This window comes from Drosophila arizonae, chromosome X (assembly GCF_054131065.1).
Source record: "Drosophila arizonae isolate 15081-1271.41 chromosome X, UAZ_ARI_1.0, whole genome shotgun sequence".
NCBI classification, from domain to species: Eukaryota; Metazoa; Arthropoda; class Insecta; order Diptera; family Drosophilidae; genus Drosophila; species Drosophila arizonae.
The window spans coordinates 6,389,113-6,408,873 of record NC_142927.1 but is presented as its reverse complement, the minus strand read 5'-3'; the positions used below and the strand labels follow the sequence as shown (position 1 = coordinate 6,408,873).

The window sequence follows — 19,761 nt, the reverse complement described above, 5'->3', positions numbered from 1 at the left end:
CTCTCTCTTTGTCGGTCTCTCTCTCTTTATCGCTCTCTCTCTTTCTCTCTCTGTCTCTCTCTCTCTCTCTCTCTCTCTCTTTGTCTCTCTCTATATATATATCTTACTCCCTGACCCTAGCTCCAACACTCTCCTGTAATAGCTCGATTCTTTGCTCTTTCTTTGTGTATAGAGATCTCAGCTCATTCTCCTCCTCTCCGATTTTCTCTTATAAAGACATTGCTTTTTCATTTTCTCTTCACCTTCTATCCTTGTTTTTTCTCTGCAACTCTAACTCGATTATGCGATCGCTCGATTCGTCGTCTTTTATAGAGATCACCGATTTTGCATCTCTTCTTTTCCCTCTCTCTCTCTCTCTCTCTCTCTCCTTCTCTCTTGAGATCGCTTTACCCTAACCTCTCTAACTTATATGTAAAGACTTTGCTGTCTTCTCTTCACTTTTCATTGCCTGCCCCATCTCTCTCTTTCTCTCTCTCTCTCTCTCTCGCTCTGTCTGGTAGTTAAGCTTGTGTATTATATGCAATTATTGTCGATTTATTTCAAAAAAATTGGTTCGTGCATAGGCTGGTCAATTGAGTGAGGGATCTAATTGCGACGACGGTTCCTCCTCAGGCGGCGACGGTTGTTGCGGTGGCGATTTTGGAGGCGGCGGCGAATATTACGGTTCCTGATGGCGGAGCGACGACGCTGATTCTTGTTGCGGCGACGTTGCTGCCTGCGGGCGCGCTGAGCACGGCGAATATTCTGCATGTTCTGGCGGCGAAGGACCTCGATGCGTTTGCGCAGCTCCTTGTTCTCCTCGGCCTGGCGGCGCATCTCGTACTCCTGGAGGGTGAGGACTTGGCCGGGACGGCTGTTGCTGCCGCGGCGGAACAGGCTGAGGCCGTTGACGTTAGCCACATCCTCGTCCTCGTCCTCGTCGTTGGCGAAACCATCATCGTCATCGTTTGCCGCAAACTGATCGTCGGCAGCCTCATCATTGTCGTCATTGTAGCCGCGGGCCGAAGAGGTCACTGATGGTGTGATTGTCTCGGTCGAGCTGCCCGTAGTTGTGGAGGGTGATGGAATTATCTCTGTTGTCGTCGAAGTATCCGGGCCACAGTTGCCGTTACTGCTACCGCCACTGCCACCCTTTAGGGCCAACAGCTGCGCGAGTGAACGACCCTCAACGTTGCGGTCGGCGTTGCGCTTATACAGCCGGTAGCGCTGACCCAACACCTCGTCCTCATCCTCGCGGCGTCCAACTGCGAATCGAAATTAAGCAAGTCATAGCTCTCTCTCTCTCTCTCTCTCTCTCTCCCTTTCTCTTATTTTGGTAACTCACCTGCTGCGCTGGCCAAAACCGCTGCAGACAGCAACAGAAGTGCAAGTCCCAAAAATCTCATGATGATTGCTTCGAGCTAAGATGTAGGGATGGGTGCGTGTAGATGCGCTGATGTGGTGAACTTATCCTGGTGAACTGTTGCCTCTGCTTGCTGCTTGCCTAAGGCAATATTGCTGCTTGACTGTGCCAATGTCAATCGCTTGACAGGGTTATATACCCCACGCCAAGCTCCAATTGCCAACAACAAGAAGAACAGCAGCTGGATCAGCGCTTCTGCTAACAGTTCTCATTATCATTTTAGCATATTTGCAAAAATTCGCATAAATTTTTCTCTGTTGCGAAAATACCCGCTCGCCCCGATCAACCACATTCTATTCGCGAATGAACCAGATTGACCCAACGACAAAGTTCGCAATCAATATTAGTGGAGCGGACGTCAACGCGAACTCTCGCCTCTCACAATACTTAGTTAACAAATCGATCATCACTTTTTCCCAAATTTATGCGTTTGAATTATCAAAAATCAATCGTATTTCGACAGCTTCTGCACTATGTAATTGATAGGTGTGTACAGGCTTCAGTATGTTGATGTCTAATATGTAGGTCTGCCTAGTGTAATTGGAGTAGTTTATCAATCTAAAAAGTTTTCCATATATATATATCTGAGTGGCTACACCGATCGTCCATTGACTAGTTGCAATGAAAGCCCTTTTTGCTCTGGTTTTTCAGTATATCCCCAGTCCCAATCAAGCATGATCACATAGGATCATTGAACTCAAAAATCGAAGCAATTTTTATCGATCTTTACTGCTATTGTTTCATATTTATATATTTATTATATAAACATATATCCCTTATATGTTCGAGCTCTCCTACCTCTAGCCTCTTAATGTGTCCCATTCAGCACATCCATAGAGTCCTTGCCATAGAACTTCCGTGGGACGACAAATTCTGTGTCTGCTTGCTCTAGCTAGGCTAACGCTACTCTAGGACGAAGATTCAACTCAAACGATTTCTGCTACAGTCTCACGAGCTCTTTGGCTCGGGCCAGAAATTTCAATCTGTTGATAGTTAGTCTGATGCATCTGCGGGTAACTCTACTCTCTGCTCTAGAACGATTGATCCATTGACTTTGGATATCATCTCAAAGGGTTTCTCCATCAGTCTCAATCGCTCCCATGTTCTATCTGCTAGTATAATAGCCCTGGTAAGCTATGGCTAAGCATAGATGTTTCCCTTTTGCTTTAGTCCTCATTATAAAGCCACTATTGAACAATTGATCCATCGACCTTGGAGATGAACTCAAAGGGCTTCTCCTTCAGTCTCATAAGCTCCCAATTGGTATAATAACTCATAATGAAACTACTATGGGATCGACTCTGATCCATCGACTCTGGAGGTCACCTCAACTTTAGCCTCACAAGCTCCCAAGTTCTAGCTGTAAGTATAATAACTCTACTAAGCTACGGCTAAGAGTAGATTTTCGTTTTTGCTTTAGTCTTCATTAGCTGCTCCAGGATGACCTTGGAGATCTACTCAAAGGGCAGCTACAGCTGCTGCTACGGCCTTGTGCCTCAGTCCGCATTACAAAGCTGCTCTGGGTCTATTCATCTATGGAGTTTGGAGCTCGCAAAGTTCGCCCAAGTTTGACCCAGCAAAAGAAATGAAACTCTTCGAATAGATTGTTTGCTATATAATGTCAAGAATGGTTTTCACAAAGATCGTTGTCATGTTAGCTTGGAGTTTCTATGTACGGATGCGCACGATACGCCTGTTCCTGTTGCCGTTGCCTCTGCTGTTCCTGTTCCTGTTGGCCTGGAGGAAGCGCTGGATCAAGCGAATGTTGCGACGATTGTTGCGCTTGCGGCGCTGCTGCTGCTGGCGCCTACGCAGGCGCTGCTGTTGCTGGCGGCGCTTCTGGCGACGGCGCTGCTTCGCCTGCTGCTGGCGGCGACGCATCTGCATCTGCTGCTTGCGCTTGAACTGCTTGCGCTGGCGCGCCAGTGCATCCTCCTGGTTGCGCTGGTACACGGCGTGACCCTCAAATCCGGCCACATCGTTGGCATCGTCCTCCTCGTTGGCATCGCCATCGTCATCGAATGCCGCCTGGTAGTTCTGCTGCCCGTCGTCAGCCTCGAAGTCGTCGTCATCGCTGTCATCGTTGTAGTTGCGGCCCGTTGACGTTGTGGGCACCGACGGAGTCGTGCTGGTCGTCGATGTGCCCGTAGTGGTGGTTGGAGTGTGCGTAATGGTGGTGATGGTGCTTGTGGGCAGATCGGATCCATTGCCACTTCCATTGTTGGCATTTCCGAGCGCCGCGTGCAGCACAGCTGCCAGCTTGCTGGGATTGAGGCGACCCTCGGCGGGCAGATCGTAATCGTTGCGCTGGCGCCGGTACAGCTGGTAGTGCTCGCCGCGCCTCTCCTGCTGCGGCTTGGCTGTAACAGAGTGGAGTGTAAGTGTGTGTGGGCCCTAACGGCGGCTCGACTTACCGCTAGCCTGCAGCGCAATGGCTGCCAGGCAGGCCACGACTAGTAAACCCCTCATCATATACATGTCCTTTGGCTATATATATATATATATATATATATGTGTATGGATATATATATATATTTTATTTGGAAATTCTATTTGTAAATCTCTCTTCGATGCGTATCGCTGCCTGACTGACTTACAACGGCCATCTGTGGCATATTTATATGCCCCCACTTTTACAACTCGGCCCTGTCGACTAGGCCTAAAACTTACATTGCCAAAAACAAAACAAAAATAATAATAAATATATTTAAAAAAAAAAAAAAAAAGAAAAGAAAACTCGATCAGATTAGATCAGTTGAGAGCAGAGCAGGGCAACAGAAATTAGGGTTACGTAGGGCCAAGCCAACTGTCGCCAAGCCCTGCTCAACCGCTAGTTGTAAAACATTTAGCATAATCCCATAAATTACGCAAATGTTGACCCGACACAAGAACCTGCTAACCCCAGCCGCAGCCTCAGCCTCGGTTCACGATCCCCAACATTTGCATAGCAGTAGCTGTAGGAATAGCTGTATCTGCGAATCAAGATTGACGGTGCGCATTAGCATATTCATTTGCCAGATGCTTTTGTTCGCGACCCAACAGATATTGTGGCCTCTGCTCTCTGTCAACGCCAAAGGGCGAAAGTGTAAGCAGAGTCAATGAACTGTTCTGATTCGCACTGCGATCGCCATTTGCAATTAAAAAATACGATTACAGATGCAGCATGGATCAGTGAAGATCAATGTGAAAATGAATTAAGGTAGAAAGGGTTTAGCTGATAGAATGTTTAGGGCATGTGGAAACTCAAAGGGCAAGATTGTGCAGATGGTGGAAGGGAAAGCAGAATAAGCTTTGGGAATTTTTAACCTAGCCACGATCATTAGCTTTAAAGGAAAGTAGAGTGTGGAAGGGAATGAACAAATTAATTTGGAAATATTTCTCTTTGCCATGATGAAGGGAGTGGTAGAGTGATAGTTGTTTAAAAATGGAATGGATAATGGCGCTTAGGAATGTTTACTCCGACCACGATCAGCTACGATCATTAGCCTAAAGGGCATGATAAAGTTAGAAGGAAGCTCAAAAGGAATCGTAGATGAATAGTTGGTGAGAAATGTAAGGGAATATAGAGCTTAGATATGATCACTTCACGATCAGCTACGATCATAAGCTTAATGAATATTATGTAGGAATTGTAGATCAATAGATATAGAGCTTAGATATGATCAGTTCACGATCAGCTACGATCATGAGCCTAATGAGTATGATCATGAATATCGTAGATCATTAGATATAGAGCTTAGATATGATCAGCTAGGAATCAGCTAGGAATCAGTAGGAAATCACACTGACTGTGGCGACTCTGGATCGATGGCGACTACGATCAGCTGCAGAGCCTCGCTGATCTCGAACCGTGGGTAGCTCCTCAGCTTTGCTCCATGAATAACTTGAGTAATTGTTGAAGGAAAAAAAAAAAATGAATTTATTGAGGCGCACTTGGGCGGCCATTGCGTTTGCTCGTTACAGGGATTCGGTCAGGTGCGTGAGGATTCGTATGGTGGAGCCTAGACAACGACGGGTCTCAGGCTGCGACCGCGACCGCGACGACGGCGCAGCAGCATCTGCAGACGGCGACGGGACATGCGCTGGCGACGGCGCTGGCGCTGCGCCTGTAGACGGCGACGTTGCTCTAGACTGTTGCGGCGGCGGCGCTGGCGCTGGCTCCTGGTCTTGTTCCTGTTGCGACGTTGGCGCTTGGCGGCGCGACGGCGATTCTGCTGCTGGATGCGGCGCACGCGCTGGCTGTGGCGGCGCTGCGAGAGACGCTGGCGACGGACCAGCTCGCGAATGCGCTGATTGTGCTCGCGCTGCAGGCGATTCACGCGCCGGCGATTGCGCTGCTCCAGCTGGTACTGGCGCCACTGCTGCTCCGAGGGTCGGCGCACATAGGCGGGTAGGCCATCGGCGACGGCCACAGCAGCACCGCCTGTTGGCTTATCCACGGCACCGGCTGCGGCGGCCAGCATATAGAAGTCGCCGTCCTCATCATCGTCATCGCCCTCGTCATCGTCGTCGTTGACGACGCTGCTGTCCTCATCCTCGTCATCGTCGAGGTCGTCGTTGTAGGCACGTGCATTGCTCTCCTCCTCATCGTCGGCCGCCTCGGCGGGGCCGTCGCCGAAGGCACGGTATCGCGCCGTTGGCGTTGGCGTCGTCGGCGATGTCGTTGTGGGCGAGGTTGTTGTTGGCGTCGGTGTTTGGATTAGGTCCGAGGTGGTGGGCGATGTTGGTGACGGCAATGTGATGGTGGTGTAGGCCTCTGTGGTGGTGGTTGAGCTGCCCTTCAAGGAGCTCAGCTTGTTCAACATGGACGAGGTGAAGCGGCCCTCGGGCACAGCCTGATCGCCGCGGCTGCCCGAGCGCAGACCCAAGCGGTAGTTGCCACCGTTACGTTGACCTGCACAGAGAAATACGAAATACGGAATACGAAAAGAAAGGGCGAGAGCTTAGCGAGTGCGTCCAGCTCTACATGAGCCATGCTTGGCACTTACCGAACACCTCTGGCGGCGATAGCAGAGCGCATAGCGCCAGCGCCACTAGCAGCTGTGGCAGGTAGTGCATGGTTGGAGCTAGTCAAGAGGAGGTGGCTGTTATCGAGTGCTCCTTGCAGGATGGCTGAGAACAGGCTGGGGACTGAGAGTCTTGGCGACTTGGAGACTGGGAGACTGGGCGCTTGTTGGCTCTGAGCTGACACTCGCCACTGACTGACTCCAACCTGGGTGCTCGGCGATTATATAGCCATCCGCTAAAGATTCTGGATGTGAGTGTTTGATGAATTGCTGTATTAGCCCAGGTCCCCCCAGCCCCGGGGTCCTACCCGCGTGCCGTCGAACCGCCACGGTATTGGCCTGCTACACGGTGCGATTAATCTCATCAGCGCCTCGGGCAGGTCAAAGTGAAGAGGCCAATGGTAGCCCTGTTGCCGTTTTTGGCATTAACTATCATGCTAATGCTAATTTACAGCACAGCAACGCTCAGAACGTAAGCCAACTGCGAACTGTGAACTCCCTCTGTGGCAGCGACTAGCGTCTAATATGATTGATTATCGGTTTTTTGTATTTGAACTCTTAACTGTGCCAAGCGACGACCCGACAAACAGTGCACGGAATGAAATGCTTTGCGGCCCCGGCTGAGAGCCCAAATAGTTTTCCAATTTATTCTTTTTATTTTATTTCACTTCATTTCATTTCATTTAATTTTTGTTGTTGTTTCTGCTTGCGTGTATTGTTCCAGCTCTTCAACGGGGATTCGATGCAGTTTCCGCACGTTTGCCAATTTCGCTTTGCAATTATCAATTTGTTCTCATAATCAGGTGCTTTTGCTAACCAGCCGACTTCGCAGTTGGTCGACAGATTTTGAATGGGTTGTATAATGAATATAAATTGGCATTGATATGGGATTGATTAGAAGAGCAGAATGAGGCATGGCATGCGAACAGACAAGGCGTGAAACTCAATCAATGATGAAAGCCAAACACGCTGACACGCTTCCTATTCTAATTTCAGCTATAATTGTTGTCAAGAGCTAAAAAGTCCTGTGCGAAGAGGCAGCTCGGCCAAGAACTACATATTTATAGATGTCCCAAAACTAGTTCCCAGTTCAGACAACAAACTTTTGCTAAGACAAGGCGAAAGCCCTCTGCTTAGCCTGCTTGTTGTTCTGTTGCCCAACTTGTCTAACTTCTCTATTGGGCTCTGCACATAGGCATATATTTTCCCTTAATGGGCTGCAATAAGCGAATTTGATTACAAACACTGTAAATAGCAACTGTTTACCCCCTGCTGTATCTAAAGACAGTTTTGCTTATACTTTCTATAATGAGCACAAATTATATGTGTGAGTAATTTGCTTATGGTGCAAACTAAAGGAGAGGTCTGGAGGAGTCCACTCTGGGCAAGGCAAGGCAAGGATTAGAGAGTGTAATCCTCTAGCTATACTCCTCAATAGCTTGATTGCCAAGTAATTTTGATAGTTTTTCAGACCGTTTAGCTGTAGCGCTTTCAGTCCAAGTTCCGTTAGTACTGCCTATAGGCAAGGTCTAGAGGGGTCAACTTAATGGAAGGCAAGGTGTGGAGGGTCCTTTCAGACTGCTCCTCGATAGTTTGACTACCAAGTAATTTAGATGGTTTTTCAGGCTGCTTAGATGTAGCCCTTTCGGTCGAAGTTCCTTCAGTTCTGCCTAAAGATAAGGTCTAGGAGTGACTACACCATGGAAGGCAGGGCTTAGAGAGTGCAATCCTTTGAGTACACTTCCTGATATTGATGATGATTATGGTGAGCTTGATTACCAAGTAATTTTGATAGTTTTCCTGTTTACTTCGTTTAGCTTGACAGGTTTACTCTATGAAAAGTAAGGTTTAGAGTTTACTCCCCGATAGGTTGATTACCAAGTAATTTTAATAGTTTTTAATAATTTTCAGCCGGCCTCTGTTGTTAAGAGGGTGTAATTCGTTCCATCTAATGGCAAAGTATAGAGGGATCTTCTGTACAAAAGTCAAGAACAATATGGGGTAATTCAAAGACTGATAGACCTTCTGTTCGATAGGTTAAGTTTATATTCTAGTTCAAAATTTCTTAGAGTAGTGCTCTATGGCCTCTCAGCTGTTTGCACAGAATATGTTTAAATAGGTGAGGTCAACTGAAGCAAAGCTTAGATAGTTGTATGAAGTGAAATCGATCTACTTAGAATACCCCTACCTACCTAGAATACCCCTAGACCCATCATCAGCAATAAGCTCGATAATTTGACCGGAGACTGCATAAGCTTCGATCGCAGTGTAGTCATAGAGCTAAAAGCATTCGAATTGATGTGGAAACACAGTTAGTGACAAACGGTTTAAAGCTACAGTTAGCACATTTTGTATATACATGATCTCTAGGCATACCAAAATGAAAGGTTCGCATTGCCTAAAGAGCGTGGCGCCCAGCTATCTGCTTAACCCACAAAAGGAAATTACTATGCCAGAGCTAAGTGAATTACATTCTAGATAATATTACCATAGACATGAGCTAAAAATAAATAATGTATGATAACTGTAAAAACAGTCTTCAATATGATTCAATAGAGGCTTAGCTCGCTCAGCATTCGCGATCATTGCGCATACGTAACGTGGCCGCCAGCTGCTCTAAGATTTGGGTCAAATCAACCTGAAGCGCTGCTGCGAAACTAAGAAGCAACAACAAATAAATGATAATAAATAAGACTTAAAGAAAACGATAGAAAAGGCCGCAGGCAATCAAAGCAGACTTGAAGGCATTTATGAAAATGAGCCAAGCAACAAGAATCAAAGAAGAACTCGGGCTAATGAATAGACCTAAATAAAAGTGGAGGCAACAAAGCGTTGAAAGACTTCTGACCTAAGAATATATTACGATATTTCAACTCATTGGGGACATATGAACTGGAATAGGGAAGAAAAGAAAGGAACCTAGGCAGAAGTTTCGGTGGGGATATATGTATGTTTGAGCTGAGCTAAGGAAAGAAAAGACAGGAAAGGAGTTAAGAAACTAAATTAAGTTTTAATTTTTTTTCAGGAAGGGAAGTGCAGTTTTCATTTAGTTTCACATATTTATGAGCTAAGGGAGGAAATTCAGGAATAAACAAAACTCAGTTCTCATTTGTTTTCATATCACATGTTTATTGTTTTCGCATTGTTTTCATATGGGTCGCAAGTGCTGAGGGTCCTGGGGTTTGGCTCTTAACTATAATACTAGGGAGTTGCTGTGGGCTAGCCGTTTGGGTTCGGGTTCGGGGTTAGCCCTGGAGGGCGACACGACGACGCTGGTTGCCCCGTCGCCGATTGCCGCCGGGCCGGATGACGCGGACGTTGCGACGGTTGCCGCGACGGCGACGGCCACCGGCGCGACGGCGGACCGGACGGCCGCCGCGACGACGACGCCGGACATTGCGGCGTCCGGCGATCTTGCGGCGGCGCACGATGACGCGATTGGCGCGCTCCTCGCCGACGCTCGAGTCGCTGGCGCTCGAGCGCTCCATCAGGGCGACAACGGCGCCATCGGGAATGGAGTCGAGGGCGGCGCGTGGCACGAGGAGGGCCGCCTTGCCGGTCTTCTCGTCGACCACGCTCTGGCCCTCGATCTCGATGATGCCGTCGGGCACCATGATGGCGCCGGCCTGGTCCCTGGCCACCATCATCTGCGTGGGCTTGGCGTTCTTCAGCAGCTGCTGGCCGCTGACGCCGGCCGCCTTGCGGGCTGCACTGGGCTTGGCCAGCAGCACGGGCAGCTGTGCGTCCTCGTCGTCCTCATCGTCCTGCTCGTCGTCCTCATCGTTCAACAGCACCAACTGGCCGTTGCGTGCGAAGCCGCGCTGCACCGGCAGCTCATCAACATCGTCGTCATCATCATCGATCATCTGATCATCGTCATCGTCATCGTCGTCGGCGAAGCTGTGCTGCAGGCGTCGCAGTGGCATGCTGTTGCCCTCATCGGCATCGTCGTCATCATCGTCGCTCTCCACGTCGTCGAGATCCTCAACGACCTCAAAGCCCTGCACCACGGCGCCGGCATTGGCGCGTCCCCGCGGCACGCTGAAGAAGAGATATGGATGCTGCAGCTTCTGCTGCTGCTGCTGGCGCAATTGCTGGCGCTGCTGTAGGCGGGCCTCTGCAATCGGATGAGGAGGTTCAATTGTTAGATTGTTGCGGGAGGGGAGGTGGGGCGCATCGTACTTACCCGGCAGGGCCATGGCCAGGGCCAGCAGGCAGCTGAGCACGAACAGGGCGCTTAGCTTCGACATGGTTGGGCTCGGGTCTCCTGCTAACTGTGTAATCTGTGCGCGGCGCTGCTGCGTGTATTGTCCTACCTAATTGTAAGCAAAGTTCCAGAGAACTGTACAGAATCTCTGGACGTCGCCAGGTTTTTATGCAAAAAGTTACCGCAAACTCTGTCGGCTCGGGCAGCGCGCCACTGGAACACAGACAAACAACCAAAATTAGAAAAACCACCAAAAAAAAAAAAAAAAAACAAACAACCAAAAAAAAAAAAACCAACAAAACAAATGAAACGAAGCCAAGAACCATCTAAAGAATCATTCTAGGCATTCGCTCACATCGAAGAAAGAAAAAAAAAAGAAAGAAAAAATCCATAAAAAATATCGAGTTGAAGAGAATCACAGATAGCTCCAGACATTGACATAATTACGCCCATGGAATGGCACCAGCTGAACCCACAGCGGCATCCATATCGAAATCAAGTGCCGAAATTGGTAAAAAAAAAAGATGGCCAAATGCTGATCAAAGTTCACTGACCGCAGCAGGAACAAAAGCCGCCTCGCCTGAAGAGCAGAAAGCCAAACTCAATTGACCGCAACGGCAGACGAGCACACGAAGAAGTAAGAGAAGAAGAAGAAGTCGAAGAACAACAAGAAAAGAAAGAGCAAAAAGCCGACGAACTGCCGAAGTTGAACCTCGTTACGCTAATGCGAATACAATCAGAGATACGTGAACCCAGGCCCCAGCCAAGTCAGGCCAAGCCGAGCGAGGCGCTGCCCGGTGTGCTCACTGTACAGTGGAGTCAGTGGTCGCTGGTCGGTGACCGTTGGCCGGTGGCCGGTGGCCAGTGGCGAGGCGGCCAGCGACGCATGCCAACTGCTCGGAGCTCGGCCCGGCCGCTCCATCATATACTCAAGTGCGACCTAGGCTAGGCCCATTTCGATCTGGGTTTGCCCAGAGCCAGGTTAGCTGGCGACGCGGGAGCGGGTATGCGCGGCCCGTTGATACTCTGCGTTAACTACAGCTGTGCCTATGACACCCATTACGCACACCCGTTTTGTACTGCCTGAAACATGCTTTTTAGCCAACGACTAGTAGATACCCTGTAATCGAAAAGAAATTGAGAAAGCAGTGGGATAAGTTTTATAAGTTTTAAAATATAATGGAGTGCACATATCTTTAGCCTGCAATACACATATTTATCGTGTAAGCAACGACTAGTAGGTACCCTGTAATCAGAAATCAATAGGGCAATGGGGAAATGTATTCCTTATAAGTTTGCTGTTAGATCAGGCACACTTTATGGGGCAAGCATGCCTCTGGCCTGAAACCTACTCTTTTCCTACGAGCAACGACTAGTAGTTACCCTGTAGTCAGAGTGAAATCGAGAATGCAGCTGGTGCAGCCTAGTACTTCTTAAAATCTAAAGGAATGCACATGTCTTCCGTCTGAAATACACATATTTATCGTGTAAGCAACGACTAGTAGATACCCTGTAATGAACAATCGAAGAGAATATAGATGCATATATTCCTTCTAGCCACACTTGTGAAACATGCATGCCACTGGCCTGAAAAGTATTCCTTCCTCATGAATAACGACTAGTAGATATCCTATAATCAGAGAGAAATTAGCTGGCAGCTGAATCATTAGTGTACGGTGCACAATCTGACGGCATATAGAATGCGCTTGAATAAAATAATACTTTTGTCTTATCTAAAATGACTAGTGGATACCCTGTAATTAACAATCAAACCACATACAGCTCAATCTATGACTGGAGTCTTTCAATAAATGATTGTAACTTGACATAAGTCGTATACTGTACCAGTCTCTTGCTTGAAACATACTTTTTGTCGTATTAGGAACGACTGGTAGATACCCTGTATTTACCAATCATGCATTGGAGTTAGTCTGCCATTATTTTATTCACAGTCTAATGGAATATGCATGTTCTTTAGCTGAAGTATACCTTAGTTGTATCAGCAACGACTAGTAGATACCCTGTAGATGACAACGAAGTCTCCGAATACAACTGCATTTATAAATGTTGCCTAGATATGTTTGTCTCTTGTGCTATACAAAATTTTGTCGTATTGGCAACGACTAGTAGATACCCTGTAGTTGGAAATAACATAAAAATGACAGTATCGCACAACCTAGTCGAATAAACATGTCTCTGCCCTGAAACTAACTTTTAATGTAAGTTCTAGATACCCTGTAGATACCCCTAGATACCAAGCGAAGAGAATATAGCTTAGACACGCAGTTTAATCTCATGCCGCCAGCTAGAAATGAAAGGAAGAGCAAAACTAATAGAGTAATTGAATAAATTTATTCTTTTAAAGATCTTGAGGTGTCTGCACAGATCGAGTCAATCCTCGCTTCGACTCAGCTAAATTTTGATTTCCCTGCGAAAATACTGAAGGGCGATATGATGAGTAGTGTAACTACGACCGCCACCAGCTGGGTAGAGGCTGCCAGAAAGGTTGCGAGCAGTACCCAGCTCTTGAAGCACACGATGGCTCGATGGTCCCAGTTGCAGTGCATGAAGCCCGAGTTGAAGCTGAATATGAGTGACGTCATCAGCAGAACGAACGAGAGCAGCCCGCAGATGCGATGGGCGAACAGCGCATTTATCTCGGACATCCGCGCCAAGGGCTGGCATGTGGGATACAGGCCCGTGATGAGGGTGGCCAGCAGCAGGAAGCAGGTGGCCAGGCCGAAGATGCTGTGATTGGTGGTGAAATGCTTCTGTGTGTTGGCCCGCATGTGCAAGATCTGGGCGCCGACGCCCATGAAGCCAATCAGCACGCCCACCAGGCCAAAGGCCGCGTGCAGCGCCGGAGAGCCCCAGAGGAACGCCTGGGTGACAAACAGGACCATGCCCACCAGGCAGTAGAAGGCGTGCGCCGCCGTTCGTGACAGCCGCAGCTTCGCGCACTTGTATCCGATGATCACCGTGACGAGGATCACTATGACGTTGCTAATGGTCTCGCAGACATCCCGCAGGAAGCTCGGCGGCAAGCCGGGCCAAGTGAAGCCAATCACCACCTCGCCCGTTGCATTCACCACAGTCTCGTTCAACTCGTCCGCCATGATGTGAGTGGACGAGGCCATTGAGGGTGAATAGCGATGAGGCATTTCCAATGAAGAAACCAACTCAACTCTATACACATAAGCATGAACACATGTGTGTGTGCGTGCATATACGTGCATGGGCACACACATACAGAGACACATATATGCAGATGCGTATGTCTATATGCAATTGAGTGAACTCAAACTGTCTATATATGTATATATATTTAATTATCAATGTCTATAAATTTATATACATATACATATGTTTATGTATGTGTATTTGTATGAAACGACAAATGTGTTAAGTATGCAATGTGAGTGTAAGCATGTGATTATTTATTCATGTAATTTATTATTCAAAAGATTTTTGCTAGATTTTGCTATGAATACTCGTTTAAGGAGTTGGACAGAGCATATTAGCTTTATGCGCAGCTCTCTGCCTGTTCTAAAGCTACGTCTAATGAGAGAAGGAATCAGGAATCATTCATTCTCATTATAAAGATCTATTGAGCGGTGAGTCTGTAGATTTAAAAATAAAAGCCAAGCCAGGAAGCTTACAATGCTCTCATTGGGGATACTCATTAGGGGTATACTTGGGAGTACTCTGTAGGGGCACTAATTAGGGATACTCAGTAGGGCCACTCATTAAGTGTACTTTGTAGCAGCAAGACCTCAAGAGGTGCCACAAATTGTAGGCAACATCCAAGAACTGGTCACAAGTTGCCTCTGGAGACTTAATTCCCTCATCCATACAGTTTGGCTTAAGGTCTAGGCATCCGAATCTTAAAGATCTACTAGCACTAGCATCATCAAGTCCTACTGCACCGAGTCCTACAAATTTATTGGGTCTATTGAATATCACCTTGATCAATACCTGTTATTGTCAAACTCTTCTTATTTTGTATGATAAAGCATCAAACTAAACCTCACCAAGATCACTTGGAAATATTTTCATATTGGAAGGGAGAGACTTTATAGTTGGTCGTTTGTTTTGACCAGCTCCATTCTTCCTGATCGCCTTAAAGACCTGGCGAGCTGTAAACAACTCGCAAGCGTATAGCTGTGTCTCATCAGTTACTTGTGCGTCTGGATACCTTACCCTGGATACCCTACCTTCCATGCTCTACATTAATACGGAATATTTTAAAGAAAAATATAATAAAATAAATATAAAATATAATAATAATAATAATAATAATAATAATAAATAAATAAAATTGGATTTTATATTATATCAATTCAATATCGATTCATATATTTATTTTAATTTTATAAAATGCTCATAAGAGAATGTGGCGAAGGCATCTAAGAGTAATTGAGAGAGAGAGAGAGAGAGAGAGAGAGAGAGAGAGAGAGAGAGAGAGAGAGAGACAGAGAGAGAGAGAGAGAGAGAGAGAGGGAGAGAGAGTGAGAGAGAGAGAGAGAAAGAGAGAGAGAGAAATTGAAGAGAAAGCCGAAGATAATGGCTGCCAGTGCTTTAGCACTTTGATTATTCGCAGCTATTGTACTATAGATAAATAAATAATATATTTAATTATTCATGCTCTTAATGTGTAACAAATGGATTTTAGATTATATGTAGTACAAATTATACCTATCCAAAGGCTTTAAACGGCTAAGGTCGAACACTGCTTAGCGCTTCTATAGATTGACCTATAATATGCCCTTTGAGGCGTGGCGCTATAGCCGGATTCTACTGTATATATATACAGTACAGTATATATAGTGTAGAATCCAGCTATAACGACACTCAAGGGACCGTCGTTATACCCGAAAGACGCTATAACCCTATGTTTGCTCAGATAAATTTGTCTGGAATCAGAATTTTAGTCGTAATGAACGTACGGACGGTATAACCGAAGTCGTTATAGCCGGATTCTACTGTCTGTCTAAGGCTTGTGGTTTTTGAGCCCAACTAACACCAAAATGCGATACACATATAAATGAAGTCTTACATATCAGAGGTAGAGAGTCATTCCATAAGATTGAAGTACTATGAAATGTTACCATAATTGAGAGTCCATCAAGAGAATTGTCTACTACTTCCACACCTCTCTTCTGGCCCTTCCCTTCCCTTGCCTGTGAATTTGGCCAGTCAAATTGATAATTTTATCCCGACGGCCCACTCATTCAGCAGACAGACTACGAAGTATTTGCAGCTTTAAAATTTCTCTAAAATTAACAAGCTCAATTTATTAACATTATGCATATTGTTTGCCCAATCGGTTGCCCTAGAAATGAGACTGCAAGATCGGCAGCTTCCGTTGGCATATCTCTTTATATCAGACTAGGTATGCATTTCCGTCGTAGGCACCTGCCCAGCAATCGAGAATCTGGATGCTAGTCTTCACAATGCTGGAGCCAACGACGAGCTGTAATGAGGGTCTGGTAACTGTGCTTCGAGCTCGATTCGATTCAGCCAGAAGTTGCGAGTGCCAAATGAATAGCAAAATAATTAATTGGACAAACGAAAAATGAAAGGAATGAGAAGAGCAAAAGAAATATGTTAATTTTGTGCACATTTATTATGTCGCAGAAATCATTTAGGTATTGTAATCTGCTGCATTGTCCGCTTAAGGGGGCCACATATCATCCAAGTCGCAGGTGACAGCAACGGCATCTGCATGACAACAGAGTCGAAGAGAACTGCGAGCTGAAATCTCTTTAACGAAATTAGCATAAAAATCCAAGTGAAGGGGAGGAGGGAAAGGGGAGGAGAGAGTGAAAAAAGTTCAACGGTGTCAAATGTCAAAACTGCAAAACACATGCTGTGAATGGTAATCGAAATGGATTGAAATGGACATTGAATGAGACGAGCCTAGACGGGCAGCTGGCATCGGTCATCGGGCATCGGGTATCGGACGTCGTCGTCGTCGTCGTGGCAATGCCTCATAAATTGATTCAGGTTTGGTATGGAGAGATCCGAATTGAACTTGGAGCAACTTCGATTTGGACTTGGCCAAGTTGAAAGTTCAATGCACGAGACACAAGCAAACAAAAGCAAGCCAAATGGCCCAGCTTGTGCTGCTCTCCCTCTCCAGCCCACTCCAGCCCTCTGTAGCCCCCTCTAGCCGTCGCTCTATTCTTTTTATGGCTTGTTGTGTGGTTTGCACATAGAATGGAAATTAGATGTGAAATCAGGCAGCTAATTTGGCAGCAGCTAACAGCTAACAGCTAGCGGCCAACGGGCAACGAACAACGAGGGCAACGAGGGCCAAGAGTTGAACTTTAAGCAGATGCAAATTTGAAGAAATTCAAATGAAATTATGAATCTCTTTGCGATATTTACGGTTAGAGCCTAGCAGCTCGGTGAGCCTTTCTTATGCTGAGCTTTGGAATTTCTAATGGCGCATATTTTATTTAGCCGGCATCGATCGCCACTTGCTGCCACTTAACTGATCATTCACCCCGCAACCGCGAGCCATCATTAATTGAGAGGCCTTAGCCCTCTATGACCCTCTACCCGACCCCCCCTACCGCGCCAGCCTCCCCCTTGGGGCGTTTAGTTGTCATCATCAGCGCCGTCGATTGTCTTGGGGCCCGGCTGATAGCCAACATTCAATTCGCGTCTTGCAACTGGCCGTGACGAATGATGCTGTCAACTGTGTCTTTGTCGCGCCACCATCAGCTCTACAGCTCCAGCTTCAGCTCGAGCTCCATCCAGTGCGAGAGTGCTCGCATGTTGCCCTGATAATGTCCCATTGATTGCTCCAACAATTTGCCGCACTTAGCATGATTATGCAAATTTTCAGCTGTAGCTCAGCAGAGCTGCGAACCGGCCCCGGGCCATGTCCAACTCGAGTGCCAGGCGGCAGCTTCTCGTTCCATTTTCACATTATCATGCGCCAAGTGGGAGCCAGTGATTGAATGCTTCTCCAGCTAGTTGCCCCTAGGTGCTAAAGCTGAAATATATTGTTGTTATTGTTGTTCTATTTGCGTATCTCTCTCTCTATGTGTGTGTGTGTTTGTTTATCTCCCTCTCTCTCTCTATCTGTCTCTTTCTCTTTCTCTTTGTCTGTGTGTGTGTGTGTGTGTGCTAAGTGCCGACATCAACACCGCAAGCGAAACCTTTGCCGTTGTCGAAGTCGCTGCCGAAGCCGTTGCTCTAAGTGGAAAGTGATTATACCGTAATGGAAAGCCCCGAGAACAGCGCAATAAACATTTGCCGAATACAAATTGCTTGAGACTCATTTCCCAGTCAGATCAAAGCTCTCAGCTGAGATCTTAATTGCGGCCTGCCCAAGCTGCAATCTATCTTAATTATTTCTATCAATCGCTGTCATTATTTCGATGCCTACAAATGCCGCTTCACTCTTGATGGGAGCATTCAGAAGGCCAAACGTAATATTTGCTATGCTCTGAATGAATGAAGACGCTTTGGCATTTATCTAACAGTGGAGCGTAGCCGACAGTGCCTGCAAGATAAACTGAAATGTGCTGTATTTATTTTATAGCCATAATCTAAGAGCAAATCTTTAAATGGAGCTTCAAGCTTTACCTCAGCTATCTAACTACTAATTTGCTGTTTGTGTTGTATACGAATTAATTTCTCTACTGATTTAACGAAATATAATATTCTATCTGAAATAAATCTGTCTAATAAAAACAAGTAAGAAAATTCTAGTCGAGAGTGCTCGACTAGATACTACCCTGAACCCAACAAATAAAAATGCTCATTTAGTATGGCTGAAATTTCAATTTCAATGTATTTAAAAATATAAATAAAATACCAAACTCATTTAATAAAATATAAAAATATTTAGAAACAATTAAAAAAAATTAACATCAGTTGCATCGATCGGGATTCGAACCGCGACTCCTCGATCGAGCGTCACGCTGCTAACACACTAGGCCACCTCACTTCTGCTAGTAGCGCTGGCAAAACTCAAATAGATTCACTGCTGCAGCGCCATCTACCAAAACTAAACGAAACTAACTGCTGATGTGATTCTAAGAATCTGCTAGAATAACCAAACTATTAAAAACGCACATAAAGTATAGTTAAAATTTTAATTTCGGTGTATTTAAAAATATAAATTAAATAGAAAACGCATTTATGAAAATATAAAAATATTTTGAAACAATTAAAAAAAATTAACATCAGCGTTGCACCGATCGGGATTCGAACCGCGACTTCTTGATCGAGCGTCATGCAGCTAACACACTAGGCCACCCCACTCCTGCTGGTGGCGCTGGCAAAACTCAAATAGATTCACTGCTGCTGCGCCATCTACCAAAACTAAACGAAACTAACAGCTGATGTGATGTTTTTGTTGTAGCTGCTGCACGTGCGTTTGTTAATTGGCCAAATATTTGATTATTTTTTATTAATTTTTGACTGAACGGAATTTAATGAAACTTTCAGCATATGATCTACATATTATATTGAATATTTGAGAAATTTAAAAAAAGAAAAATCATTCACAATTAGCTATAGAGGCATCTGATTTGAACTTCAATGTTTTTAGTCGATAAAAACATAACGGGATGATTTTTCGAATTTTAAAAGCAAACTCGACGTCCGCGCTGTATATACGGTCATTTAAAAAAAAAATTCAAGTCTCTAGCTCTTATATCTTCGGAAATCGACGCGTTCAAACATACGGACAGACGGACAGACGGACAGACGGACGGACGGACAGACGGACAGACGGACAGACAGACAGACGGACAGGGCCAAATCGACTCAGCTCGTCGCCCTGATCAAGAATATATATACTTTGTGGGGTCTGCCACGCCTCCTTCTGCCTGTTACATACATTTCAACAAAACCATTATACCCTGATTTCCCATTTTCAATGGGTTCAGGGTATAAAAAATCAAAAACTTAATTATGGGAAATTGTAATCGAAATCGAAATCTTTAAATGAAAGTTTAGTTATTTCAAAGCTAATTATCTACACAAAATGAAACTGTCAAATAAACAAAATAAAATAAATAAATAAATAAATAAAAAATTATATAAGTAAATAAATAAACAAAAAAATTAAAATTAAAAAAAAATCAAATTGAGATACAATAAAAATATAGCTACAATAAAAGATA

General features: G+C 45.6%; 3 protein-coding genes across 3 annotated transcripts; all 3 read right to left on the bottom strand.

Moving 5' to 3' along the window:
- Nucleotides 1-525: 525 nt before the first annotated feature.
- On the bottom strand, nt 526-6,629 carry LOC108618069 (uncharacterized). Its single transcript, XM_089473204.1, has 6 exons — nt 6,391-6,629; nt 5,410-6,296; nt 3,447-3,745; nt 3,172-3,334; nt 3,062-3,125; nt 526-1,244 (listed from the first exon to the last, which is right to left on the bottom strand). Exons 1-6 carry the CDS (start codon nt 6,458-6,460, stop codon nt 586-588), a joined length of 2,142 nt encoding a protein of 713 aa, XP_089329330.1. The 5' UTR covers nt 6,461-6,629; the 3' UTR covers nt 526-585.
- Nucleotides 6,630-9,516: 2,887 nt separating this feature from the next.
- Nucleotides 9,517-10,932, bottom strand: LOC108618565 (uncharacterized). Its single transcript, XM_018014621.2, has 2 exons — nt 10,595-10,932; nt 9,517-10,525 (listed from the first exon to the last, which is right to left on the bottom strand). The coding sequence occupies exons 1-2, from the start codon at nt 10,656-10,658 to the stop codon at nt 9,654-9,656; spliced, it is 936 nt and encodes a 311-aa protein (XP_017870110.1). The 5' UTR covers nt 10,659-10,932; the 3' UTR covers nt 9,517-9,653.
- Nucleotides 10,933-11,712: 780 nt separating this feature from the next.
- On the bottom strand, nt 11,713-13,776 carry LOC108618068 (uncharacterized). Its single transcript, XM_018013975.2, has 2 exons — nt 13,056-13,776; nt 11,713-11,735 (listed from the first exon to the last, which is right to left on the bottom strand). The coding sequence occupies exons 1-2, from the start codon at nt 13,774-13,776 to the stop codon at nt 11,713-11,715; spliced, it is 744 nt and encodes a 247-aa protein (XP_017869464.2).
- Between the last annotated feature and the right edge of the window lie 5,985 nt (nt 13,777-19,761).

Coding starts and splice junctions, on each gene's coding strand:
- LOC108618069 (XM_089473204.1), bottom strand. CDS start 6,460: ATGCACTACCTGCCACAGCTGCTAGTGGCGCTGGCGCTATGCGCTCTG. Junction 3,746..5,409: donor GCAGCCTGAGACCCGTCGTT/GTCTAGGCTCCA, acceptor CCGCAGCAGGAG/AGGCGCGGCGAGCACTACCA. Junction 3,335..3,446: donor GACTTCGAGGCTGACGACGG/GCAGCAGAACTA, acceptor CGCAACCAGGAG/GATGCACTGGCGCGCCAGCG.
- LOC108618565 (XM_018014621.2), bottom strand. CDS start 10,658: ATGTCGAAGCTAAGCGCCCTGTTCGTGCTCAGCTGCCTGCTGGCCCTG. Junction 10,526..10,594: donor CCTGGCCATGGCCCTGCCGG/GTAAGTACGATG, acceptor ATCCGATTGCAG/AGGCCCGCCTACAGCAGCGC.
- LOC108618068 (XM_018013975.2), bottom strand. CDS start 13,776: ATGCCTCATCGCTATTCACCCTCAATGGCCTCGTCCACTCACATCATG. Junction 11,736..13,055: donor ACTCATCATATCGCCCTTCA/GTATTTTCGCAG, acceptor TTTCGATTACAG/GGTATCTACTAGTCGTTGGC.